This window comes from Mesocricetus auratus, unplaced genomic scaffold, assembly GCF_017639785.1.
Source record: "Mesocricetus auratus isolate SY011 unplaced genomic scaffold, BCM_Maur_2.0 Super-Scaffold_100008, whole genome shotgun sequence".
In the NCBI taxonomy this organism is placed as follows: domain Eukaryota; kingdom Metazoa; phylum Chordata; class Mammalia; order Rodentia; family Cricetidae; genus Mesocricetus; species Mesocricetus auratus.
Genome location: NW_024429192.1, coordinates 20,847,990 through 20,870,184, shown reverse-complemented (window position 1 = coordinate 20,870,184; position 22,195 = coordinate 20,847,990). Strand labels below are relative to the sequence as shown.

The 22,195-nt window shown below is 35.4% G+C and overlaps 1 protein-coding gene across 12 annotated transcripts in view; it reads right to left on the bottom strand.

The window, feature by feature from the left end:
* Positions 1–22,195, bottom strand: part of Robo2 (roundabout guidance receptor 2) — a 1,424,536-nt gene that overhangs the window by 431,621 nt on the left and 970,720 nt on the right. For all 12 annotated transcript variants that reach the window (XM_040750574.1, XM_040750576.1, XM_040750575.1 and 9 more), the window contains one exon: positions 11,187–11,513. In XM_040750574.1, coding sequence (XP_040606508.1) covers positions 11,187–11,513 — 327 coding nt within the window. The remainder of the gene's footprint in view (positions 1–11,186; positions 11,514–22,195) is intronic.

Genomic DNA, 22,195 nt, shown 5'->3' with positions numbered 1-22,195 from the left:
TTGTTTCCCAGACTCACTGGCACTGGTATTGTAGGCTGCAATCCCCTGATCCATATCTAAAATCCATATATGAGTGAATACATACCATGTTTGTCTTTTTGTTCTGGGTTACCTCACTCAGGATGATTTCCACTAGTGCCATCCATTTGCCTGCAAATTTCAAGATTCCATTGTTTTTCTCTGCCGAGTAATATGCCATTGTGTAAATGTACCACATTTTCTCTATCCACTCTTCAGTTGTGGAGCATCTAGGTTGCTTACAGGATCGAGCTATTACATATAATGCTGCTATGAACATAGTGGAACAGACATCCTTGTTGCGTGAATGGGCATCTTTGGGGTATATGGCTAAGAGTGGAATTGCTGGGTCTTGTCGTAGACTGAGTCTCATTTTCCTGAGGAATCTCCATACTGATTTCCATAGTGGCTGTACAAGTTTTGGTTTATATGTCTTAATTTAAGATTCAGCTGTATTCATAAGATCTAAAGTAAGAATTTCTTTGGTGGTGATATGGTCAAATCTATTCATCATATCTGGTATCAGGCACTATTATTTTTTTGTCTCATTTCACTTCCCTTTTCGCTAATTATATTGTAGTATCAAAGTCACGAATTTTGCACAGAACAATGGATGTATGGAGTTCTAGTCCATTGTCCTGTGCACATTAGAGGACAAACCATAATAACATGGATACAGAATCATTTTGTCATTATAGTCTCCTCTGACTGTCCTGTCAAGGTCATAACCAGTCAGTCCTTCCTAACTCCCACATCTTCACAGCCACTAATCTGTTTTCTATCACTATAATTTTGTGATCTTGAGAATATTATGTAAATGGAATTATAGACCATGTGACCTTTTGAAATGCCCTTTCAAATGCCATTTTCCACACACCACAATACCCATGAGACCCATCTACATCATTCTGTATATCAATAATTCAATTCTTTCTATTGCTGAGTAGTATTCCATAGTGTGGAATATAAACTGCTCTGTTTAATCATTCATTTCAATGAAGGGCAGTTACGTCCTATCTTCTGCAAACAAAAGTGAAACTAGGATTAAAAACCAAACACTAGACTTTGTGTGCATGTTATCATTGCTTGGAGATAGATGTTTAGATGTGCAATAGGATGGCAAGTACAATTCAGTGCCTTTAGAGCCTGTCAAACTCTATTACAATGTGACTCTACCACGTTGGGTTTCCATCAGTAAAGCAGGAAGAACTAGTTTCCTTGAAAGAAATCTGTGGTGAAAGATATGTGCATCTATTTTTGATGGTCTTAATCTAACTTCCCTAAGGACAGTGATGTCCTCCAGTATGCTTATCTGTGTGATCATTTGTGGCATATCTAATTTCATCCCTTGTGTATTTTATCATTTGTTATTGATCTAATGTGTACACATGTGTATATATACATATTCTCAATCTGAAAACAGTCTTCTTAGTTTCTTAAGTAGAAAGAAACATAGTGGAGAGCAACATTTTCTAATTTTAATAAAATCAGACATTCATTTTATCTATTATTGTTTTTGTTTAAAGTACCAAATCCCAAGTACAATGATTTTGTTGTCTATTTTTGTTTGAGCGGAGGTTTTGGAGGGGTTTACTTATAAGCTTTGCTTGAACCTTACATTTAAGTTTATGATCTACTTGGGATTAATTTTTAAGTATATGTCAACCTTTATAATTTGCCTATGGATACTTAAGGATATTTAATGCTTGGGCATTTTATATTGAAAACATTGAATCACTTTATAAATTTGAAAAACTAAAGATGCATAATCATTTGGGCCAATGTTAACAAAGCTATGTATTGAACTTAAAAACTATGATGGCCAGAGGATGTACACATAGCAACAAAATAACATCGTGTGAAGATGTTAATGATCCAGAAAACTCTAGAAAGATGTAAGACATGACTACGGTTATAATATTCCCTTTTATGTAAATTTGGTCAACTTCTTTTTGTATCTGAAATCATAGATGACTCATCTTATAAATTGGATTGTTAATCTTCAGGATGCTTTAGCCTCCAAACATGTCAATAACAATTGAAAGTGATGGATTTTCCTGATACTGATATTTGACAACTAGAAACTGTAAGGAGAAAATCAAATTACTTGAATAAACTAATGAGCTTTCAGACGTCAATATAACTAAACAAACATATAAAAGTTTACTTTATGTTGTTTCTTTTCCTTAATATCCTACAAATCACAGAACATCAACACAAAAACCATGCCTTCTATATAATCTCACTTCTTCCGAGGTCACCATTGTTTATGCACAATTAGGTCATGGTCAACACTAATGATTTTTTGTCTCTAAGTGCCAAAGGATTTTGTTTTCTTTTTTAAACTGATCAATGTGTAAGCTGAATAGAGCGATTAAGAAAACATATTTGAAAGCCAGGTCAGTCTTGGTTCAAATATTATCACTCATTTCCATATGAAAATGTGCAAGTTAATTTTATATTTCAGATGTATAAGAAGACTACTTAAACAAATCTTACAGTTACTTTTAGAATTGAATATAGCATGATTGTGAAACATTTAGAATAAAAATCCTGGCACTTGGGAGACACAAGTTATTCTTCCAATTTGGTTCCTGTTCAAGGTCATCAATTCTCCAGTCCTGTATTCTATTGTCTCTTGTCAGCAAGACCTCTAGCTCTTTAGATTTGCAATGTATGACAGCAGTTCCTGGCCTACGCTCCTGTGACCATGTCATGTTTCATTCTGTTCAACACTAAGACTGTCATTAAAACTTATGGTTTGCTCTATGTTTGTTTTTGCTTCTATTATTGTGATAAAATATATCACTTAAAATATATAATCTAAACTATTTTAAGTATAAAATTCAATAATGTTAAAGAAACTTCAATGGTTGTATGACAGACTTTGGTTGTTATTTTGCCAAAGGCCATCTCTTGATCCATTCAAAAACTCTTTTGACATTATTTTTTTACAAATCTATACCTCAACCCACATATGTATTTCTAGCATTTAGAAGGTATGAAAACACAACACATTAAATTTATATCTGCCCTGAGCGTGCATTAATTTTAAAAAGTTTCTTTGAGTCCTTTGCTGAAATTCACCTCCCCTTTCTTAATCTGGGATTAGTTTATCAGCTTAATGCAGCTCTCACTGTCACATGGGATCCTATAGCAGAGCCGTCTTCCGCTGTTGCAATGCAGCCATCATATGTGCTTCCATCCTTTACTTCCAATTTGCATGCCAAATGAAAGACAGATCCCAATGTCTTCCAGGAAAGTGAAAGTTCTTCAAGTTCTTTAATATGTTTAGTTAAAATCAGTATCTGCCTCATTATGCCCTCAAATACAGTCCCCAATAAAAGTAATGAAGTTGTTTTTAATTTTCCAATATTGCCAGGCGGTGGTGGCGCATGCCTTTAATCCCAGCACTCGGGAGGCAGAGGCAGGCGGATCTCTGTGAGTTCGAGGCTGGGCTGGACCAATAGCCTCCAAAACAATACAGAGAAACCCTGTTTCGAAAAACCAAAAAAAATTTTTTTCCAATGTTGGTCAAAGACAGCCTTTGCATTTGAATGTTCACATTCACTGTAAATTAGCAGAAAAAAAGCAAGAAGGGATATGCAGCAGCAGATTCACATGAAATGGTTTATGTTAAATTCACTTTATGTTATCAAAAGAAAGAAGCACACATTTGTTTTCAAGTCTTTATTCAGACTTAGATGTTATCTAACTGAATGCAAAAAATGCAATGATAGTCTTCAGAAAGGACAAGAGATATTTCTTTATCATGCAATTGACCCGATTTCAAGATAGAAAGTATGAGTGACAAAAGGTCTTCTTTTATACTTGAATATTAATTCAAGCTCAATTTCTAGGCCATGCCTGAGGTGTTATACAATGTTTCGATGGCATCCTGCTGTTTATAATCCAAACATGTTTTCACATGCTAGAACTTTTAAGGTCAATTATATAACAGACCTCCATTAACCAATATATAAGTCGTCAAGGGATATTTTCCATGGTAGATGAAATAGGCTATCACACCATAGCACAACTGACTCCATGATGGAAGTATCACTCAAGCAATAAAACTCAGCACACATAGAACCATCAGCCAAAATGAAAACAAAGACCGGAATCATGAAATTTCTGGGCAAGTCTCTAACTGTACTAAACTTGCCTTGTGGCTTTAGTGTTTATGCTGCTGGCTAACTATTTTTTTAACTGCAGTTAGTTTTCATGGTTAGAAGAGAACCCCCAAGATAACCCCAAGATAGGCCTGAACACATACTGGGATCCCAAACACCCAACATAGTCACTGGCTGGTTTACTAATGAAGGTTTTCTTTTGGCTGAGTTTTGACTACTTCTGTTTAAGTAGTCTTCTCTGGTAGATACCACACAACAGGGGACTTCTATAAAACAAACAAACAAAACCCAAATAAAATGAAACAAACAAAGCAAAGTAAAGATAAGTAAATGTGCAGCAGTTAGAAATGACCATAGTTCAAACCACTGCATCAAAATGGTTGCTCTTTCGGTTCCTGGTTTCTTATGGTTCCTGTTTGAATCCTCTCCCAAATCCAGAACGACCATATGAATGTCTGTGCTCTTCTAGAATTGACGCACTAAAAAAATTCCAACTTGTATATGATACTTTAATTTTGGAAAAAATTTAAATAAAGTTTATAAACTTAAAAAATATAAACCAACCCTCAGTATTAGATTCCTATGAACCAGAAAGCAGAGTTTCATCAAAACACTCCTCTGTTGGTTATTTGACTATTGACTTCTCTAGAGCTGTGGGAAATCAAATTCTATTATGTATAAGACATCTCTTTCTGTCATCTTGTCTCTGAATCACACAGAAACAGTCAACTATTGATGTATGAAAGGGAAGGCTGTTGAGAGACAGTAAAATTCCAGAAGCTGTCTAAGGCTGAGACAATTTTTTCATCCCACAGTAATGCTTATGAAACATTACCAAAGATGTATATGCACTTCTAATCAACAAACATGATGTGTTAAGAAACACACAACTAGGAATGCTTTTGGTTTTGTAAACTTCCTTCAGGGGAAAAAAGTTTCATTTTCAGTACTAAAAATGTCAGTAGTGTAATTAACCTCAGTTCTTAGCAATTAAATTACAAGATGTTATGGGGTTCTATATAGAAAGAAGAATTATAAAAATATCTTCTCCTACAGTTTTATGAAGACTGATTCATGTATAAAAAGGAGTGCAACCTACTTTAAGGAATTATGGAATGCTTGTGGGCTCTTTTCGTCAGATTGGAAAGACTTATGTTAGAATTATCATTAGAAAAAGAAATCCATGTATAAAAAATGAATTGACAATGTGCTGTTGTGTTGAATCTCAGATATTAAAAGTATATGTGTTATGAAACAAAATTACCTTTCGTAAGTGTTTCCACTTATAAATTCATATGAGAACTTTATAGAGACAAATAGTAGGTAAATATTTCTTTAGGACTAAAGGAGGAAGGTTTAGGACATATAGGAATTGCATGTTGATTGGCATAGGTTTCTGTTGAGTCTCAAAATGTTTAAGATTAGATTGTGGTGACTCTATAAATATATTTATTTTAAATGTTACACATTGAATGATATATGGATGTATTTCATTAAATAATTCTTGACATGTATGGTGGTATTTGACAGACTGAGGTAGGGTAGTCAGGATTTTGAGATGACTCAGGAACACATAGCAAAATCATTCCTCTAAAATAAAACAAGCAAAAAAATACATTCAAGAAAGTGTATAGCTCAAATTTAAAGTGTCTTAGGTTTAAATTGCCTTAACTCTTTATGAAAAATAAAACCACTCTCCCTGGATGAATTTTTCCCACAGTCAAAATAAAGTCAAGCACATAAAAACCTACACACGCGTCCATTTGAAGGATTGAAGTTAGCAATTCACCTTGTATTCATTCTCAAAACACCCTGTGCCTCCCGCTCACAGCACTGTCCATCCACTCATGTACCCACTCTGCCTTGTACAGATAAAATATCAATTTAGCCTTAGATTTAAAACAAACAGGACCATTGTGCATGTAGAGTATCCCGCAGCTTAGTTACTCTAGCAATCTGTGACCCATAAATAATGCAGAGCCCTTTCTTTCTCTGAATTATGTTCCTGCAGCCCTTGTCTTGATACATGGAGAACGCAGGAGAGGGGGAAAAAGGAGGTTACTGGAGGAGTGAAAGAGGAAATGCTGAAGAGCAAACAACCTTGCCTCTCGGAATTCATACTCATGCTCCAGTTGTATTTAGGAATCATTTATATTTTCTCTTGAGTGTCAAGTCAAAAGCCACCATGTGAATATTTAGATTTAGCTTTAAATTACCAAAACAAAGGTAGTTTGAAAAGTTCTGTATTTGCCTTTAAAGTAAGCAATAGTAAAAAAAAAAAAAACAATAACAACAACAAAAAACTAGTTTTGAAGTGCCCCCTGACCTCTGAACCACAACCTCCTGGCACTAAAAATGTTCGTCACTTCATTTAATCTCTCTCCTCTGCACTATCATGGTGTTGAGAAAGAGAAACGGAAAGAAATAATCTGGGGACTTCATCAATTTTTCATGAATTTTCATTTAGCCCAGAACCCCCTCTTCCCTTGGTCGATAGATCAAGCTGCCATCATATATTTACCACCTGGGGCTACAGCTGCCATCTCTTGAGGCCACCAGACTGACTGCATCTCATGCAGCTATGTTGGGCTACTATGAAGGTCCCGCCTACTCCTTCTGCTCTGTACACCATAGCACTTGTTGGGAACTGAAATCCTATCGCACCTCTGTGTCTGGAGCTCCCGGGGGTCCCATTGGAAAACCACCTATTAACTTTGTGAGTGCCAGGCCTCTTGCTGGTGGCTTTGTGATTCTGTTTTCTTTCCATTTAAAGCCCCACTTCAAATTCCACAGAGTTGAAAGGACTTTCTGAATTACTCTTATTTTTCCCTTAAACATGCTAAAAATAAATATACAAACAAAAATTGCACACAAATAATATAAGAATAATTGGCTGATTCTACTTTCAGTGTCAATACTTATCCGTGAATTTTTTGTTTTGTTTCTTTCTCTGTACCATCGCATTAAATTACTGAAGAAAGGAGAGAGAGAGAGAGAGAGAGAGAGAGAGAGAGAGAGAGAGAGAGAGAGAGAGAGAGAGAGAGAGAGAGAGAGAGAGAGAGAGGATAGGAGAGGCAGGGGAGGGAGATATAAGGAGACAGGGTTGAGAGAGAGAATGTGATATATGGACTGATAGCCGATTTCCACACAGAAAATAAAGGTAGATATTTAACAGCTAACGAATGAATTCTGACTTTCGTGCTATGACAAACACAGTATTTCTCATTTAAAGTAAAAATCAAGGTGAAGTAAGGGGAACCCAACGTTTTGCATATTGTTTTGTCAATAATCATTACACAATAAGTGTGTGCAGTCATCATGGGTTATCTCTGCGAGGGCTGACAGGAAGTCCTTCCATGTTTATGGACAAAGGCCAGAGCCACTTCCAAACTTCCTTTGTATGAAAGAAGCCCATGGTATCTACACTTGGCTGTGTAGAGGCTGGGATGTTCTGCTCCAGCTTCCCCATTCTCCATAGAGAGCTTCCTTCTAGCAAAATAGACATCCCCTATGCCACCATCCAACCCTTTTCCCCCACTGTGTCCTTCCTCCATTGGTTACTATTTCCTTGTCACTGCAACATCCCCTGACCCTCTGACACCTATTCTCTCCATGCCTCCCATACCAACATTTCTTTCTTATTCGCATGATCAGTGACTGCTTGATCCAAGCCAAAGGTCTCCTTCTTTCATAGTGGTTTACTGTTGACAGCCTACCTGGCCACCCTCCTCTAATTTTTCTGACTTCCATGTATTCAACCTTTATTTGAAAATGCCCCAAATGAATGTAACAGACTTTGTGGACTCCCCTTGGGAGGCCCTTACCCTTACTGAGAAGTGTGGATTTTCGGTGGGGGGAAGTTGGAGTAATGGGAAGAGGGGAGGGAGGAGAAACAATAGTTGGTATGTAAAATGTAAACAAACTTTTAAATGAATAACATCTTTAAAAAGAAGAAATCTATTAAAAAATAAAGAAAATTACTTCCTTGCTAAATTCCAGAAGCTATTCAATAGCAGAACACCAAGTATTGTATCCTTGCTGCCTCCTTGACATATCAAAGCATACAGACCAAGTGAACTGCATGCCCACAGTTGTTCCTTCTGTACACTCTAATTTTAAGAATGGGGAACCCAGATGCTGAGACACACACAAAAAAATAAAATTCACTTTCCATCTTGAAAATTGACCATAAACTGATAGGAAGTGTAGCTCTTAGTTATATTTCTAATCACTTCCTCTCACCCAGATTTCACTACTCTTCACTTTGGCATTTAAGATCTAGTCTTTTCTGGGTTATGTGATGGCTTAACTCTTCTCACTTTCATTCTTCATCCTATTAAAGTAATCACCAGTTAACTGTCAAAGGGTCCTGTGTACATAATGAAATAGGTTAGAGACTGTTATTCAGCACATCCCTACTTTTCCAACTTAGGCTTTCCAAACAACCTCTAGCAAGCCATCTGATGCCTAGCAGGTACATATGTTCTTTAAGGCTTCATTCTCTACAGCCAGATGATGGTCAATTTCATTTTTCAGCCAAGACACTATTAAATCCAACTCATATTAAAATCAGAGCTCAAATGATGCTTCCCTTTTTAGGGTCCTTTCTCCATATTACTTATCTGGGAATATTTAAATATTCTACTCTGTGGGTTCCCATACTATCTACCATTTGTCCCTCTAATGGGCTAATTTTTTTCTCCAATCTATTATAAATTATTTAAATATTGGTCCTCTGAAGGGAATTATGAATTCTGACAATAGATTGGAATGCCTTATTTATTCCTGTCACTTAGCACATTAATAGAGGAGAAAATATGTATTTCTTTATTTAGCATGAGAGGTTTATGTTCTAAAAATTGCACAGGAAAATACAGAAGGCTGGTAAGCTAATGGAAAAAATTCATAACAAATGAATATTATTTAATCTTCTGTAGCTTCAATTATCATGAGCTGTTGGCATGACATTAAAATAAAGAATTTTGCTCACTAGAAAATGCAATTTGGAAACCTTCTGATTTTTCCATTTGAGATTTTGAGTCATTCAAACATTTCTTAAAGTTCATTTGTTTACAAAAAAAATACAACTGTCATATTACATAGGAAAGACTCACGCCCTGATATTTTTCTCTTACAATAAATTCATTATTCACGATTTCTTCAGGGCAGACTGCAACAATTTCAGATGAAGTAAAAGATGTACGTGGTTGGGGATCAATTCCAATGAAGCTAAGGCTCAAGAGCAAATGTTCATTACTCTTCTACAAAGAAATTGCCATCCAATTTTGATAAACTTTAATGTTCTGAAGTGAAATTAGTCAAAGCAAAGTGACTCTTGGCTGCTGAGTAGAAAAAAAAATGAAATGTTATGAAAAAAAGAAAGATGTCTTTATTTTTGTTTATCTAAAAATGCCTGTCTATTTGCAGGTTTCTAGACGTGCAGAAAAATCCATTAGGAGCAAAAATTCAGAGAACCCAGGTCTGTTCTTGGGAATCCCCATTAACTCATTTTCCATACCTTGGTTATTTAGCAGTGATAGGCTCTGAACCCTTAAAACAATGGTAGGCAATCCCAGCTATACTACAAAGAAATATTGAATGTTGAATCAATAGGATTTAGCAATGGGATAGTTCAATATACACAAAGGCTTAAGAAAAATTGTATTTAATGGAAAACATAGGCAGAACCTTTATTTTCTTAAAGTTGTGTTTCCATATTTCTCATTTTACTAAACTTTGTTTAATTATTTTTAAGGTATTTCATTTTAAAAAAGAAGATATTTGGTATTGAAAAATCACATTATTAGTAAAGGTATTAAGTGTTTCTATTTCAATGCTTTGCATACATAACTATGGATTGTAAGAACTCCCACTCATTTTTAATTGGAATTATGTACATTAAATATCAGTTAGTTCATGGTTTCTGGAATGAAACTCTAAACCAGGGAATCAAGATCTTCACAAAGACAGTTAAATAAGGAATAGTTTGACTTGATCACCAAAAGACACTTGCAGGTGCAAAGACAATGACATATTGTTTCAAGTTTCAACCCACTGTACATAAGTGATCTAATCTGCTGTGATACCACATAGAATGTATTGACCTTAACAGAAGGACCTGTGATTCCCAATGCCATCCCACTATCTCCTCCTCAGCTGAACATTTGCTGTCCTCTTACTCACAGTTTACTGGAGACGAAACTTTTCCATAGAACAAGTAAACTCCTAGAAAAATGTATTGTACTGTTGAAAACACAACCAAAATCCTAAGACTAAAACAATCTTTCACACACCATCCATGAAATCAATGGAGTCCATATTAAATATCTTTATTTCTGTTGTTGACAGGGATGGAAAAAAACAAAAAGTGCAAAAGAAGAAGTTCTTATCTATTTTGACTATCAAGATAAAAATCAGAAACGCTGAAACATCATGGTTTTCTCTTCTTTGATGTGGTCTACAATAAATAAATAAGGTTATCATTGTAGTTGATGGTATATTTTCCCTTCTATATCTACTGTTTCTGAATTTGTTTTATAAGGGAGATACTGTAATATAGAGAATAAGACAATGTGTTGCTTCAAATTTAACATGTAAGATATTGACTATATGTGCATTATATATGTGTGTGTATATGTACATATATGTATATATAAATATGTAAGTAGCAGATACAAGAGCAATATTGAATTTATGTCTGCATTTCTAACATATTATACATGAATTTTTGATTTGTACATAAGCAACACTGATGGTCCATTATGTATCTCATCAATAATTCAAATTTTCAATGAGAATAGCATCATGTACTCCCTGTTGCTTCAATATAACAGCATAGGCCTTACACTAATTTGATGGAAATAAAATTGTTGCTATTCCTATACTGATGGCACTCTAACCATATTTCTTCAGAGAAGCACAGGTTGTGGGTTATTTCAGTTGTTTTACTCTGTAGGTTCTACGCATCAGTAAGAAACAGCCGAAGTTAAAAAAGTAAAGTGGAATGAGAATAGACAGGAGGCTCATGGGACTTACATGCCACTTCCAGAGATGCGTTCCGACTCACTGCCTCACCAAGATAGTTCCTTGCAACACAAACGTAGCTCCCTTCATCCGGCTTACTTCTGCGCCCATGCACAATTCGCAAGAAGAATAAGGATCCGCTGGGCAGAAGCATCCTGTGTGACCTGGGGTCATCCTTGTCTGTCTCCACCCTCTCACCGTCCTTGTACCATTCAATAGTGGGAGTTGGCCGGCCCTCTGCCTTACAGTTCAGAGTGGTGGGCTCTCCCTTGGAGACAATGACATCAGATGGGTGTTCAACAATCCTGGGGGGGAAGTCTTCTTGACGAAGACGAGATCCTATAAAACATGATGCAAGAAGTCAAGCTTAACACTTTCCTTATGTGTATGTTTCATCTATATTCATACTCATAGTGTTAAACATTTTCAAATATTTAATGTATTAGCCAGGTACATTGCTTTATTTGCATTTTATACTTTTGATTTTCTATACATCTCTAAGCCATTCAAACTCTTTTGTACAAGTCCATACAACAGTATATTAATGTTAATCTTAGTATTAAAACTTAAAATGCTTTATAAGAATGACAAGTGAAAGTAAAAAGAACCACAAACCCACTGTGGGGACAGGGGATCAACATGTTGAAATGGGGACTAAGGTGAATAGGACCGACTGATTTCTTGTTCTCTCAGTGCTTACTGTTCAGTGGGACAGCAAGTCAAGTGAATGAGCCCAACACCATGAGCAAATAACAGAGAAAGCAGTGTACCTACCACATGGTTCAAGCACAGAGGATGTGATGTGGCTGGTGAAGTTTCAGCTAGGCTGATATAGGTGACTTTCATTCTACATGAATACTGAATTTAAGGTTCAGTAACATGACCATCCAATATATATTTCCTATATGATAGATAGAAAATAATAGATGCAAAATGTCCCTTGAATGTCAAAATGTTAACTAACTAAATAATTAAACAAATAACATCTAAAATTGAGAAATGATATGTTAGAGGAAAAGTGGAAGAAATGTCTTTTCTATCTTAATATAAATACAGATAGCATTTCAGTATTTCACCATATGGTAAATTGATAGGCCATGCAGTTATCTGAATGTTGTCTGTCCTCCAAGGGTAAATGTATTGGAAGTATGGTCCCCAAGGTAGTAAAATTAAGTTATTGGTGACCTGTAAGACATAGGATCTGCCTAAGAATGGTTACATGGAGGTTAGGTATCATAGTTGGACAGAATCTATTGCTGTTCTTATAGACTGAGTTAGACTGTGCAAAGGTGAATTGTTTTAACATGAATAGTATGGACTCTGAATGTCTCTCATTACCGGTCTTGCCTTTGATTTATATGCAACTGTCATTATGCCACTTACTATTCTGTCATACAGGCAGTATACCCTCACTCAGGACCATTAACTGGCTCTATGAAAAAGAGAGCTAAATCATCTTAATTTATAAAGCACCCTGGTATTTTGCGGCAGCCACAGTAAATATGCTTATATATACAACAATGATATTCTGTAATGCAATAAATGTTGAGCCATTAAATGATAGAAATATAAGATTTAGGCAGTTTAAAGATCAAAATTATTAGCCAGGCATTGGTGGTGCATGCCTTTAATCCCAGCACTCGGAAGGCTGAGACAGGCGGATCTCTGTGAGTTCGAGGCCAACCTGGTCTACAGAGCGATTTCCATCCAGGACAGCCTCCAAAACAATACAGAGGAACCCTGTCTCAAAAAAAAGATCAAAATTATGAATTGTGTTCTATTTTGGATACTTTTGATGGTTTTGTTTTGTTTTGATTACTTATCAGTGTGTGTGTGTGCAAGCCCCGGAGTTAGTGTTACAGGCAATAGTGAGCCACCCAACTTGAGTGCTAAGAAGCAAACATTTGTCTCCTCATATAACAGCAAATGATTTCAACCTATGTCTAGATAATTTTGACCTTTAAACTGTTACTGCTTTGGATACCATACTACTGTATTGAAGATGGTGTCTTCCAGATAAATCAAAAGGATATTCTGAAAGCAACAAACACGTAGAGAAACTAATGGTAATCATTTATAGTGGATTATCTTACAGTTTGCTATAATGACGTTCCAAGCAATCACCTAAATTTGCACATTTCTGTTCTTTAAATACAAATAGAACTACTTAGTGTAATTCTAACTGACTTTCAAGCCAATTAAATGCATACTTTAATTTAATAAATGAAACTTAATATGGCCATGAGTTTACCTTTCTATTTTGGAAGAGAATATATCTTTAATGGTTGCAAGCTACCAGTTTTCTTTTATTACATGCAGCAAAAGATCACATAGATTGTAAGCATGATGTTACTACTACAAATTTTTCAGGGCAAAATGTTAAAGTTTATTTAACAGATACGATGTGTTTCGACAGGGAGATATTACCACATTAATGTTGGCTGTATATCATACATACTGTGTCCTTAAAGCAAGCGATGTATTACAGAATGCTTTCCACATTTATAATTTTTATTTTAAATGTAATTATCAGGCTTGCAACAGTTAACTAGAGCAGAAAATAAATTGGGAAAGGTCTCATCATTCAAACAAAGATAGATTAAAAGGAAGATACACAAAAATAATTAATAAAACTACAAGCTCAATTTTAAGGTGTAATTGGAACTGAGAGGATTCTATATGAACACCCTTAAATTATGACAGTACAAAGCTACAGCCCCATGAGAGAGTCAATAAATAAATTTCAAGTAGCTCCATGAATTATTTGCCATTTTATATGAAAAATAGGTGTTCTATGAGGGCAGAAGTATAGTGTCCTGTTACTGATTGTGTACGATATATTCTTCAGTGCATTTTCAGAGAGGTGTGGATTTTTAAATTATGACAGACAATCAACCCATTTGGTTTAAGCAAATGACTCAGTTAGGATACAAAAGCGGCAAAAGCTGAGATGACAATGGAACTCAGCAGGTATTCATATTTTACTGTGCATGGCATGGGGGCCCATACACAGAGTGCTTTAAAACACTGAAACTTACGGAGTTTTAATGCAGTACAATTCCAATGACTCTAGAAAACACAACATAAAGATGGAGAAATCACAGAAATCAGAATGTGACTTCAGACTTTAAAAGCCTAAATTTTCATTGTAAAAGAGATTGTTTTCTGAGATATACACACATGAAATAATAATGGATTCAATTTTATGTGACCCTGAGGCAAGAAAATATTTTTAAGTTCTATTAGTAAAGAAAGAAGGTTTTGTAGAAATAGTAACGGTCAAAAGAGAAGAAGGAAGATGGAAGGGATACAGAAAAAAAGAGGAATGTATGAAGAAAAGAGGGAATAAAAGGGTTATGGGCTGTGAAAAGACTTTCATCATCTGCTCCTACATAACACTGACTGACTTGTCCCAACAATATATATTTACTTTTCAAAACTATATCCACTTGAAATATCTGTTTATTGGCCCATAAACTCTTTTCTCTTGATTTCAAACAAACAGGTTACCTTAATTCTGAAGTAGAGTTAATAATACACATAATGGGAAATATGCAAGCCCACTTGCTGCTGAAAAGACAGGGGAGCAAAAAAAGCAATAGCTAGAAAATTCAGAGTGTTCTGTAACCCACATTAAATTTACTATCTTTATGTTTCTTAATTAGGAACTGTGAAGTCAAGTTTCCTTAAAATGTTTTATTAAACATCTCTAGTTATTATACAGAAGGTATATGGTAAAAATTTCAACGTGTCTAAAGAAGATACCAGATTTTGAAAGTAGTAGAATAACCATCGATGGCTTTATAACCGAAGTGATTGTAGGCACAGAAAAGGAACTTAGGATCTTTCATATTTAATGTGGTAGATGTCCTTAAAAATCAACAGGTGAGCAAGGATGGTCTGTACACTGTAGGACACACATATTCTCTCTCTCTCTCTCTCTCTCTCTTACACACACACACACACACACACACACACATTTGTATATTTCAACAAAAGAAGTACTTAAATGTCACTATGCATAATTTAAGTCTCAAACATCTGCCTTGGTTTTCAAAGGTGATTCACTAGAACCACCCTGAATGTCTTTGAATATGAAATGGTTGAAATAAGGGTATGTCATCCATGCACTGGACCCAACCCATTCTTGGTATTTTTTCAATTTTAGTACATGTGCCAACAGACAAATTTGAGATGTTTTCTTTTTATTTAATTGTGTGTATGTGTGTGTGCATTCACCACTTGCTTGTCTACAGATGGGTGTGGGCTACATGTACATGTGCTGCATGTTTACATATGTATGCATGTACTTGGAGGGCAGAAGCTATATATGTTGTATTCTTTGACTTCTCTCCTCCTTGTCTTGGAGATGGAATCTCTCAAAGGACATGTGATTTCCAAATTCATCCATGCTGTCTATCTGATCACTTAACTCCCTTGAGAGTTCTGGAAAGCTCAGATCCCTGGTTTCTTCAGTGAGCAGGTAGCAAGGGATGAGTGTAAGAAGATGCAATACTAGAGTTCATACCCAGACAAGATCATGCATTTAGATTTATCTATATTCAAGCATTCTACAGTCATACCAGCAGATGTGTCCTTGACCACTCTTCTGAGAATTCAAATCTACATAATGAAAAAAATCCCCATTTCTCAGAAATTTTCTAATGCTTTTGGAAATGTTTACTTCTCTAAGTTTGAGTGCATGGCTATTGCTTGAAGTATTTTTCAAGTGAAATATAATTCATAACTCATGAATATTGATACATTTATACTTTATTGTGAAAATACAGACATAGTGTTTTGAGGACTATGAAACTTTTTTCCTTAGAAGTGATGCTAGTCACATGCTTCAGTAAGGACAATCAAACATCCAGGTGTAAATTTCTTGATTTCACCTCAAGTTTTTCTAAATAAAATGCCCCTGCCTCATTCTTCAGTAGAAAGGCAGTATTTCTTGGAACTTGGCCTTAGTTTTTATTCACAAAACAAATATCTCTGTCAACTATTAGAACCTTGATATTCAAGCAATGGCTCCCAAAATACCCTGAGTTTTTCTCCTAGTAGAACTTCATTACAAATTAGGAGCAGAGTGGGAAGTACTTTTCCCACAGCAAAATTTCTGTCTTAAAATAGATATAATTGCTCATCCTATTTCATAGTAATCATATTGTTCAAACAAAGTAGTTTACCATAAATTATTATAGTAACAAAATTAATCCAGGAAGACAACTACAATTATGCCAGTGCTTAAGTGAACAGTTGAATAATGTTAACGTTGACTCCATCCCAGTTTGGTGACTATAGTGATATGACATGGATTAGTGAGTAAAACAAGAAACTGTATTTCAGAAATAAAGGATTAAGGATTTTACTCAGCTATTATTAATGTTGCTTATCTGACTTTGTGATATAAATCAAATATTAACATTTCATTTAAATATTTTCCCATAAACTAAAAGAGATAGATTTCAGATAGACAGTTGATAGATAGATGGATTATAGACATACTAAAGACAAGTCTGTCATTAGCATAATAAGTAGTCGGTACATCTAATTTTTTCTTCTGTAAAGCATTAGAAATATTCTTTCAAAATTCAGACCATAAAAGTGACAAGAGTTGTTTCTTTTCTGATATGTTTTACATTCATGTTTTAATGCTTGATACATTTAGCTCCATCCATTGAAATATTTATATTTTTCCATCAGAATAAACCTAATTCAATATTTTCCTCAGTGGCAGAAATGTGACTTGGTGCCACATTGATCAGTGAATTGAAATAATTAGTAATAAACTGGAATTCATGAATCACTCCATTGGATCAATCATCACAACTTCTGCTGCATTTATTCTGGGAAGATTCAACCCCACTGTATTTTCTCTATTGGAGCACAAAGAATATAAAAAGATGACAAGATAATATTTTCCTCTGGAGATTCTGTAATGGACTGGGATATATATGAAGGTTTTATTGTCTTTGAATACTACTAAAACTCTCTCAAGACCACACCTAGTTTGCATAAAGAAATGTTTATCTTAGAACCTTCATCCAGTGGCTGATGGAAGTAGAAGCAGACACTCATTGCTAAACACTGAGCTGAACTCTGGAATCCAGTTACAGAGAGGGAGGCGTGATGAACAAAAGGGGTCAAGAAACCCACAGAAATAGCTGACCTAAACAAAGGGTAGCTCATGGACCCTAGATTCCGAGCTGGGAAACCAGCATAGGACCGACCCACACCCCCTGATAGTGGGTGTCAGTTTGGAGGTCTGGATAATGTATGGGGCCTCTGGTGGATCAGTATTTTTCCCTAGTACATAAATGGATTTTGAGAGCCCAATCCACATAGAGGGATACACTCTCAGTCTGACACACAGGGGAGGGCCTAGGCTCTGCTGTAAATTCTATGACAGACTTTAAAGATCCACCATGGAAGATCTCCCTGGGGAGCAGAAAGGGGATGGGATAGGGAGTTGGTTGGGGGGGGCAGGGGAGGAGGGGAGGGAGAGGGAACTGGGATTGACATGTAAAAGAAGCTTATTTCTAATTTAAATTTAAAAAGGAGGGGGGAAACCTCAAATTGTCAGGCAACATTTAGTCCTTTACTTTTCACTGGTGACTTTGCACTGTGGGGGTCAGTTAGTGAGTTCTAGGTGTCCACCACCATTGGGACTGCATACAATGGTTACTTGGCCCACCCTCATACTTGAGAGTCGAGGGTCTGGATTCAGGACGTTCGGCTGTGCAGCAAGCCCTTTACCAACAAAGCCATGACCTGCGACCTCTGAGTCACTCAATGAATACGTTAGCCAAAGAAAACCTGACAATATATGGCTACATATCTTTTTTTTTTTTGTATGTACACCATGTGTGTGCTGGCTGGGTTCCCATGGAACTGCGACTGTGGGTAGCCGTGAGCCACTATGTGGGTGCTTGGAATCAAACTGGGTCCTCTGCAAGAGCAGTAGGTACTCTTAACTGTTGCATGGCTACATATCTTAAAAGCAAATATTTAATTCATGATTAGGAAGCAAAGTGAGTAACGGTCTTCAAAATTTTCTACTCTGGTCATAGTAAATTGACGGAATCTATGGTTCATAAAAAGTTCTCTAAATTTATCAGTTGCATTTCAGTTCCCACTGTTAATTGAGGCTACTGGAAATATTAAAACTCAAATACATCTCCTACTTTTGTCTACACTATCCTGTCCTATTCAGCACTTTCCTTAGGTTATTTTTACCTCTTATTTGAATATTTTATTTTTTTGGCTGCTCCTATTCATGACATTGATCTCGCCTAAGCTGGTGAACCTGGTGACAGGTAAATAGCAGGCTTCACAGCTAAAGCATCACTTGTGGAACTTACAATAGGTAACTTTAGGTGATTGAGTGCAGAAGCAGACACATGGGAGTATGTGCATTATCTTTACAACATAAAGATAAATATTTATGTATTGATCTGAAGGTATTCCAGGTAATTTAGTGGTGACATTTCTCTGGAGAAATTAACATCCTACATTATAAATTCATTTTCCAACCATTTGGGGAAAAGGCAATGCATCCACCTGGATATCTATCCACTCCATTTTCAAATCAATTCGCTCTATCTTAATGGTGGAACATATTCTTTAAAGAGTAATTTGCCACCAAATCAGAGGTCTTCATGGGTTAGATAGACCTGCCTTATAATGACAAAAGCATATACCTGAAAAGATACCATTGAAATCTAGATTCTTATTATCATATTTATAATACTGTGTCATGGTTTAAAATTGCAATGACCTTACAAAATATAATAGAATGAAACAATCTCAAACACATTACATTGCATAATAACATTTAGTTCTCTAAAAATTATTGAAATCAATTTTATGGCCATGATAAACTGGTAATAGACTGGTATCATGCTAGCCTCCTATTCGATTTCCTAAGCAATGTATTCCAAAAATTCTGTCAGTGGCTTTAATCTCAATGACTGTAACTAAAAAAGACCTGAGTTAGTGTCTAAAAGTCATCTTTCCAATTATCACTAATATTTTAACACATTTGATATATTTTAATTATATTAATTAATTAACATATTTGGTTTTTATAAATTTTTTAGAATGCTCATAATTTTTCCCTCGAAATATTTTATCATAAAGTCAAAACAAAATTTGACAATCTTTGTTAAAAATTGGATACAAAATTCCTTTCTTTATATAATAAATCAGGCAGTTTTAAATAACAGAACTGAAAATATCATTATAATCCAGACAGTTCTTTGAAATAATAATGGCTCATTCATAAACAAAAATAATAACATTAGTTATCATGAGTTAAATGTATTAGATTTCTTAGGTTCAATAGATGAACAAGCATTTAGAAATTGACTAAGAACAGAAGCAATGGCTCAATATATGAGAATCTTGCACTGCAAGTGTGAGGACCACAAACCATGTAAGGCCAGACATGCTATCATTACATGACTATAATCCCAGAAGTCTTAGAGAGAGGGTGGTGGACACTGGCAATGCCCCAGAAGTTCACAGGCCAGCTACTTATGGCATACACACTAGCACACAAAAGAACCCTGTCTCAAGCATGGTAGATGGTGTGAACCGTCACCAAGGCTCTCTCATCACCTATGCACGGTGTCACTCATGTGCCCAGGCTCACCGAGAAGCACACATACTTCTATGAAATCATTCCCTGTCTCGACAAAGCAAGACAAAAGAAATTATTTTACACTTGCTTATTTTTAGTCAACATCCAACCCTTGAAAGAGTTGCTCTAACATGAGTCTCAGCACTTTGCTCTGTTTTCTTCTTGACACCATATTTAACCAAGAAATATTTCAAATGAGTGGTACCTAAAGATGGGGTACAAATACATGTGGGTTTTTGATAAATAGTAAGGTCTATCAAGAGCAGTGAATAATGTTTCTCCCTAAGTATGACAACTCAACTGAAAATGGTTCTTCTTAACATACTGAAGAGAAGTATGGGATCCCAAGTTTTTCACTTCCTCCAAGTCTTGGTTTGCTTGCTTTAATATGAAGCAGTGTTAAACAGATAATATTGCTGGATATACTGAAATTTCTCCATGTGTTGAATGCCCTGTAATCAATCAGTCAGTAAATACTTTCTATTATTGTGGTGTATGTAATGTGTTTTCATTAGTGTAACCTCTATCATTACACTCAGAGGAATCCCTTACTATGTGAAGACTACAAACTCTCATTTCATAAGCTATGGTTCTCTTGATACTATAACAGGTCATTTAAAATGTAACTGGAGTGTATCTGTGCTCTGAATATCTGCTGCTATCTATTGCTGTGCAGTGAACTCAACGTCTTTCTGAATAACACACTTCTTGTTGTCCCTGAAGGGGCCAAGTTCGTCAAGCTCAGCAGGTTGATCAATTTAGTTAATGTTCTATCTATAAGTCTGAATATGAGAGTATCATATTTGCCATCAATATCTTACAGAAATGAATTAATCAGTCAAGAAAGTTCATTCTTGGAGGTCAGACAATTAGAAATTTTATTTTAAACATGGATTTACTATCCATTGCAGGTCACAACATACTAGATGTGTAGGATTTTAATAGCAAGTATTATTATCTAGGAATGCCAAAGAACTTACTTGCAAGTTGTGTTCATCTTCTTGTGAACAGATAATGACATTTTGCATTCCTCGAAACTATTTTATCAAAAAAAATCTCCGTGACATAAATGACATTTTCATGAAAAATCTGCAAAACCATTTGAGAGTTAATCCTTAAGCACTGCCTATTTCTTGGTAGATTTTCATCAGAAGTTTAGTGAGGATTAAGGGATATCAAGTCATGTTTTCTGAAGGCTCACTGACATGATTTAAAAATAGCATAAAATGAATAGCAACATTATACTGCTCTCTCAGCTTAGCATTTACTAGTAGATTTAATGAATAGATTAAATGAAATTATTTAATGTGTCCATTAAAACATACTTTTCCTTGAAATGTCTAAACTATAATTATATGACATGGTGTACCTTAAAAATACAGCTACATTTTGTGGCATCAATGATCCACCTCAGTAACCATCAGTGATTTCAATGGATGCAGTGTTCTTGAGAATGGCGGGAGAGGCTGGGATAAATTCAGTTTTTCGTTATATTGTAGGCATGTTCAATTCTTTATTGAAGTCTGTACCTTGAGAGGAAAGGAGCCTTGCAAAGGGAACTAACTGAACACAGCTTGTATTATCACATTGTCTTTTCTTATCAGGCTCAGAGTGAATGGGTTTCACAGCTGACCAATTCGAGTGGAAGAGATAGCGTCATATTTCTACAGCATACAAACCCAAGTTCACATTATTTCACACAGAAGAAAATGGAAAATGTTCACTAACCTAAAAGCACTGTTTTTTTAATACAAAGTAGGTATGCTAAAACATCTTCAAAGGTTTTCAAATGCTCATGATCCTACAGAAATTATTGGAGTTCAAAATTTCCTTGATTTTGTTTCATTGAACACATTAAAATAATAATTATATGCAATTTAAGCAATTTTTCTTTCAGAAAATGAGTTTCCATAGCTTTATTTGGTAAAGCTCAACAATTCTGAAAAAGCCACCAAGTAAGGCAATATGAATGGCTGATTGAGCTTACACTACAAACTAGAGTTATGATAGTAGATAAAGAATATGAGTTACCTTAATGGTCAGGGCACATTTCATCTTGGGATCTACTTTCATCTTAGCTTTTACTATTAATGATAATTCTTGAAGGCTTTTAAAGTGAGCGCTTTAACAGAACTTTAAATTTCCTCCCAAGGCATGTCTTCTGTTTCAGAAGAAAAGGACTAGCAGATAATATCACTGCTGCAACAAAAATCTTGAGTGTTGTTTTCAGTGAAAAGATTCAGTGTGAAGGGAAAAAAGGAGCTTATTTTTCTACTGAATGGAGAAAAGCACCCAGAAAGAGTACTGTAAAGGTCTTCAAATGATCTTTTCTCTGCTTGAATTGTGTGCTATGAAACTCTAAGAGACCTAATTCTTT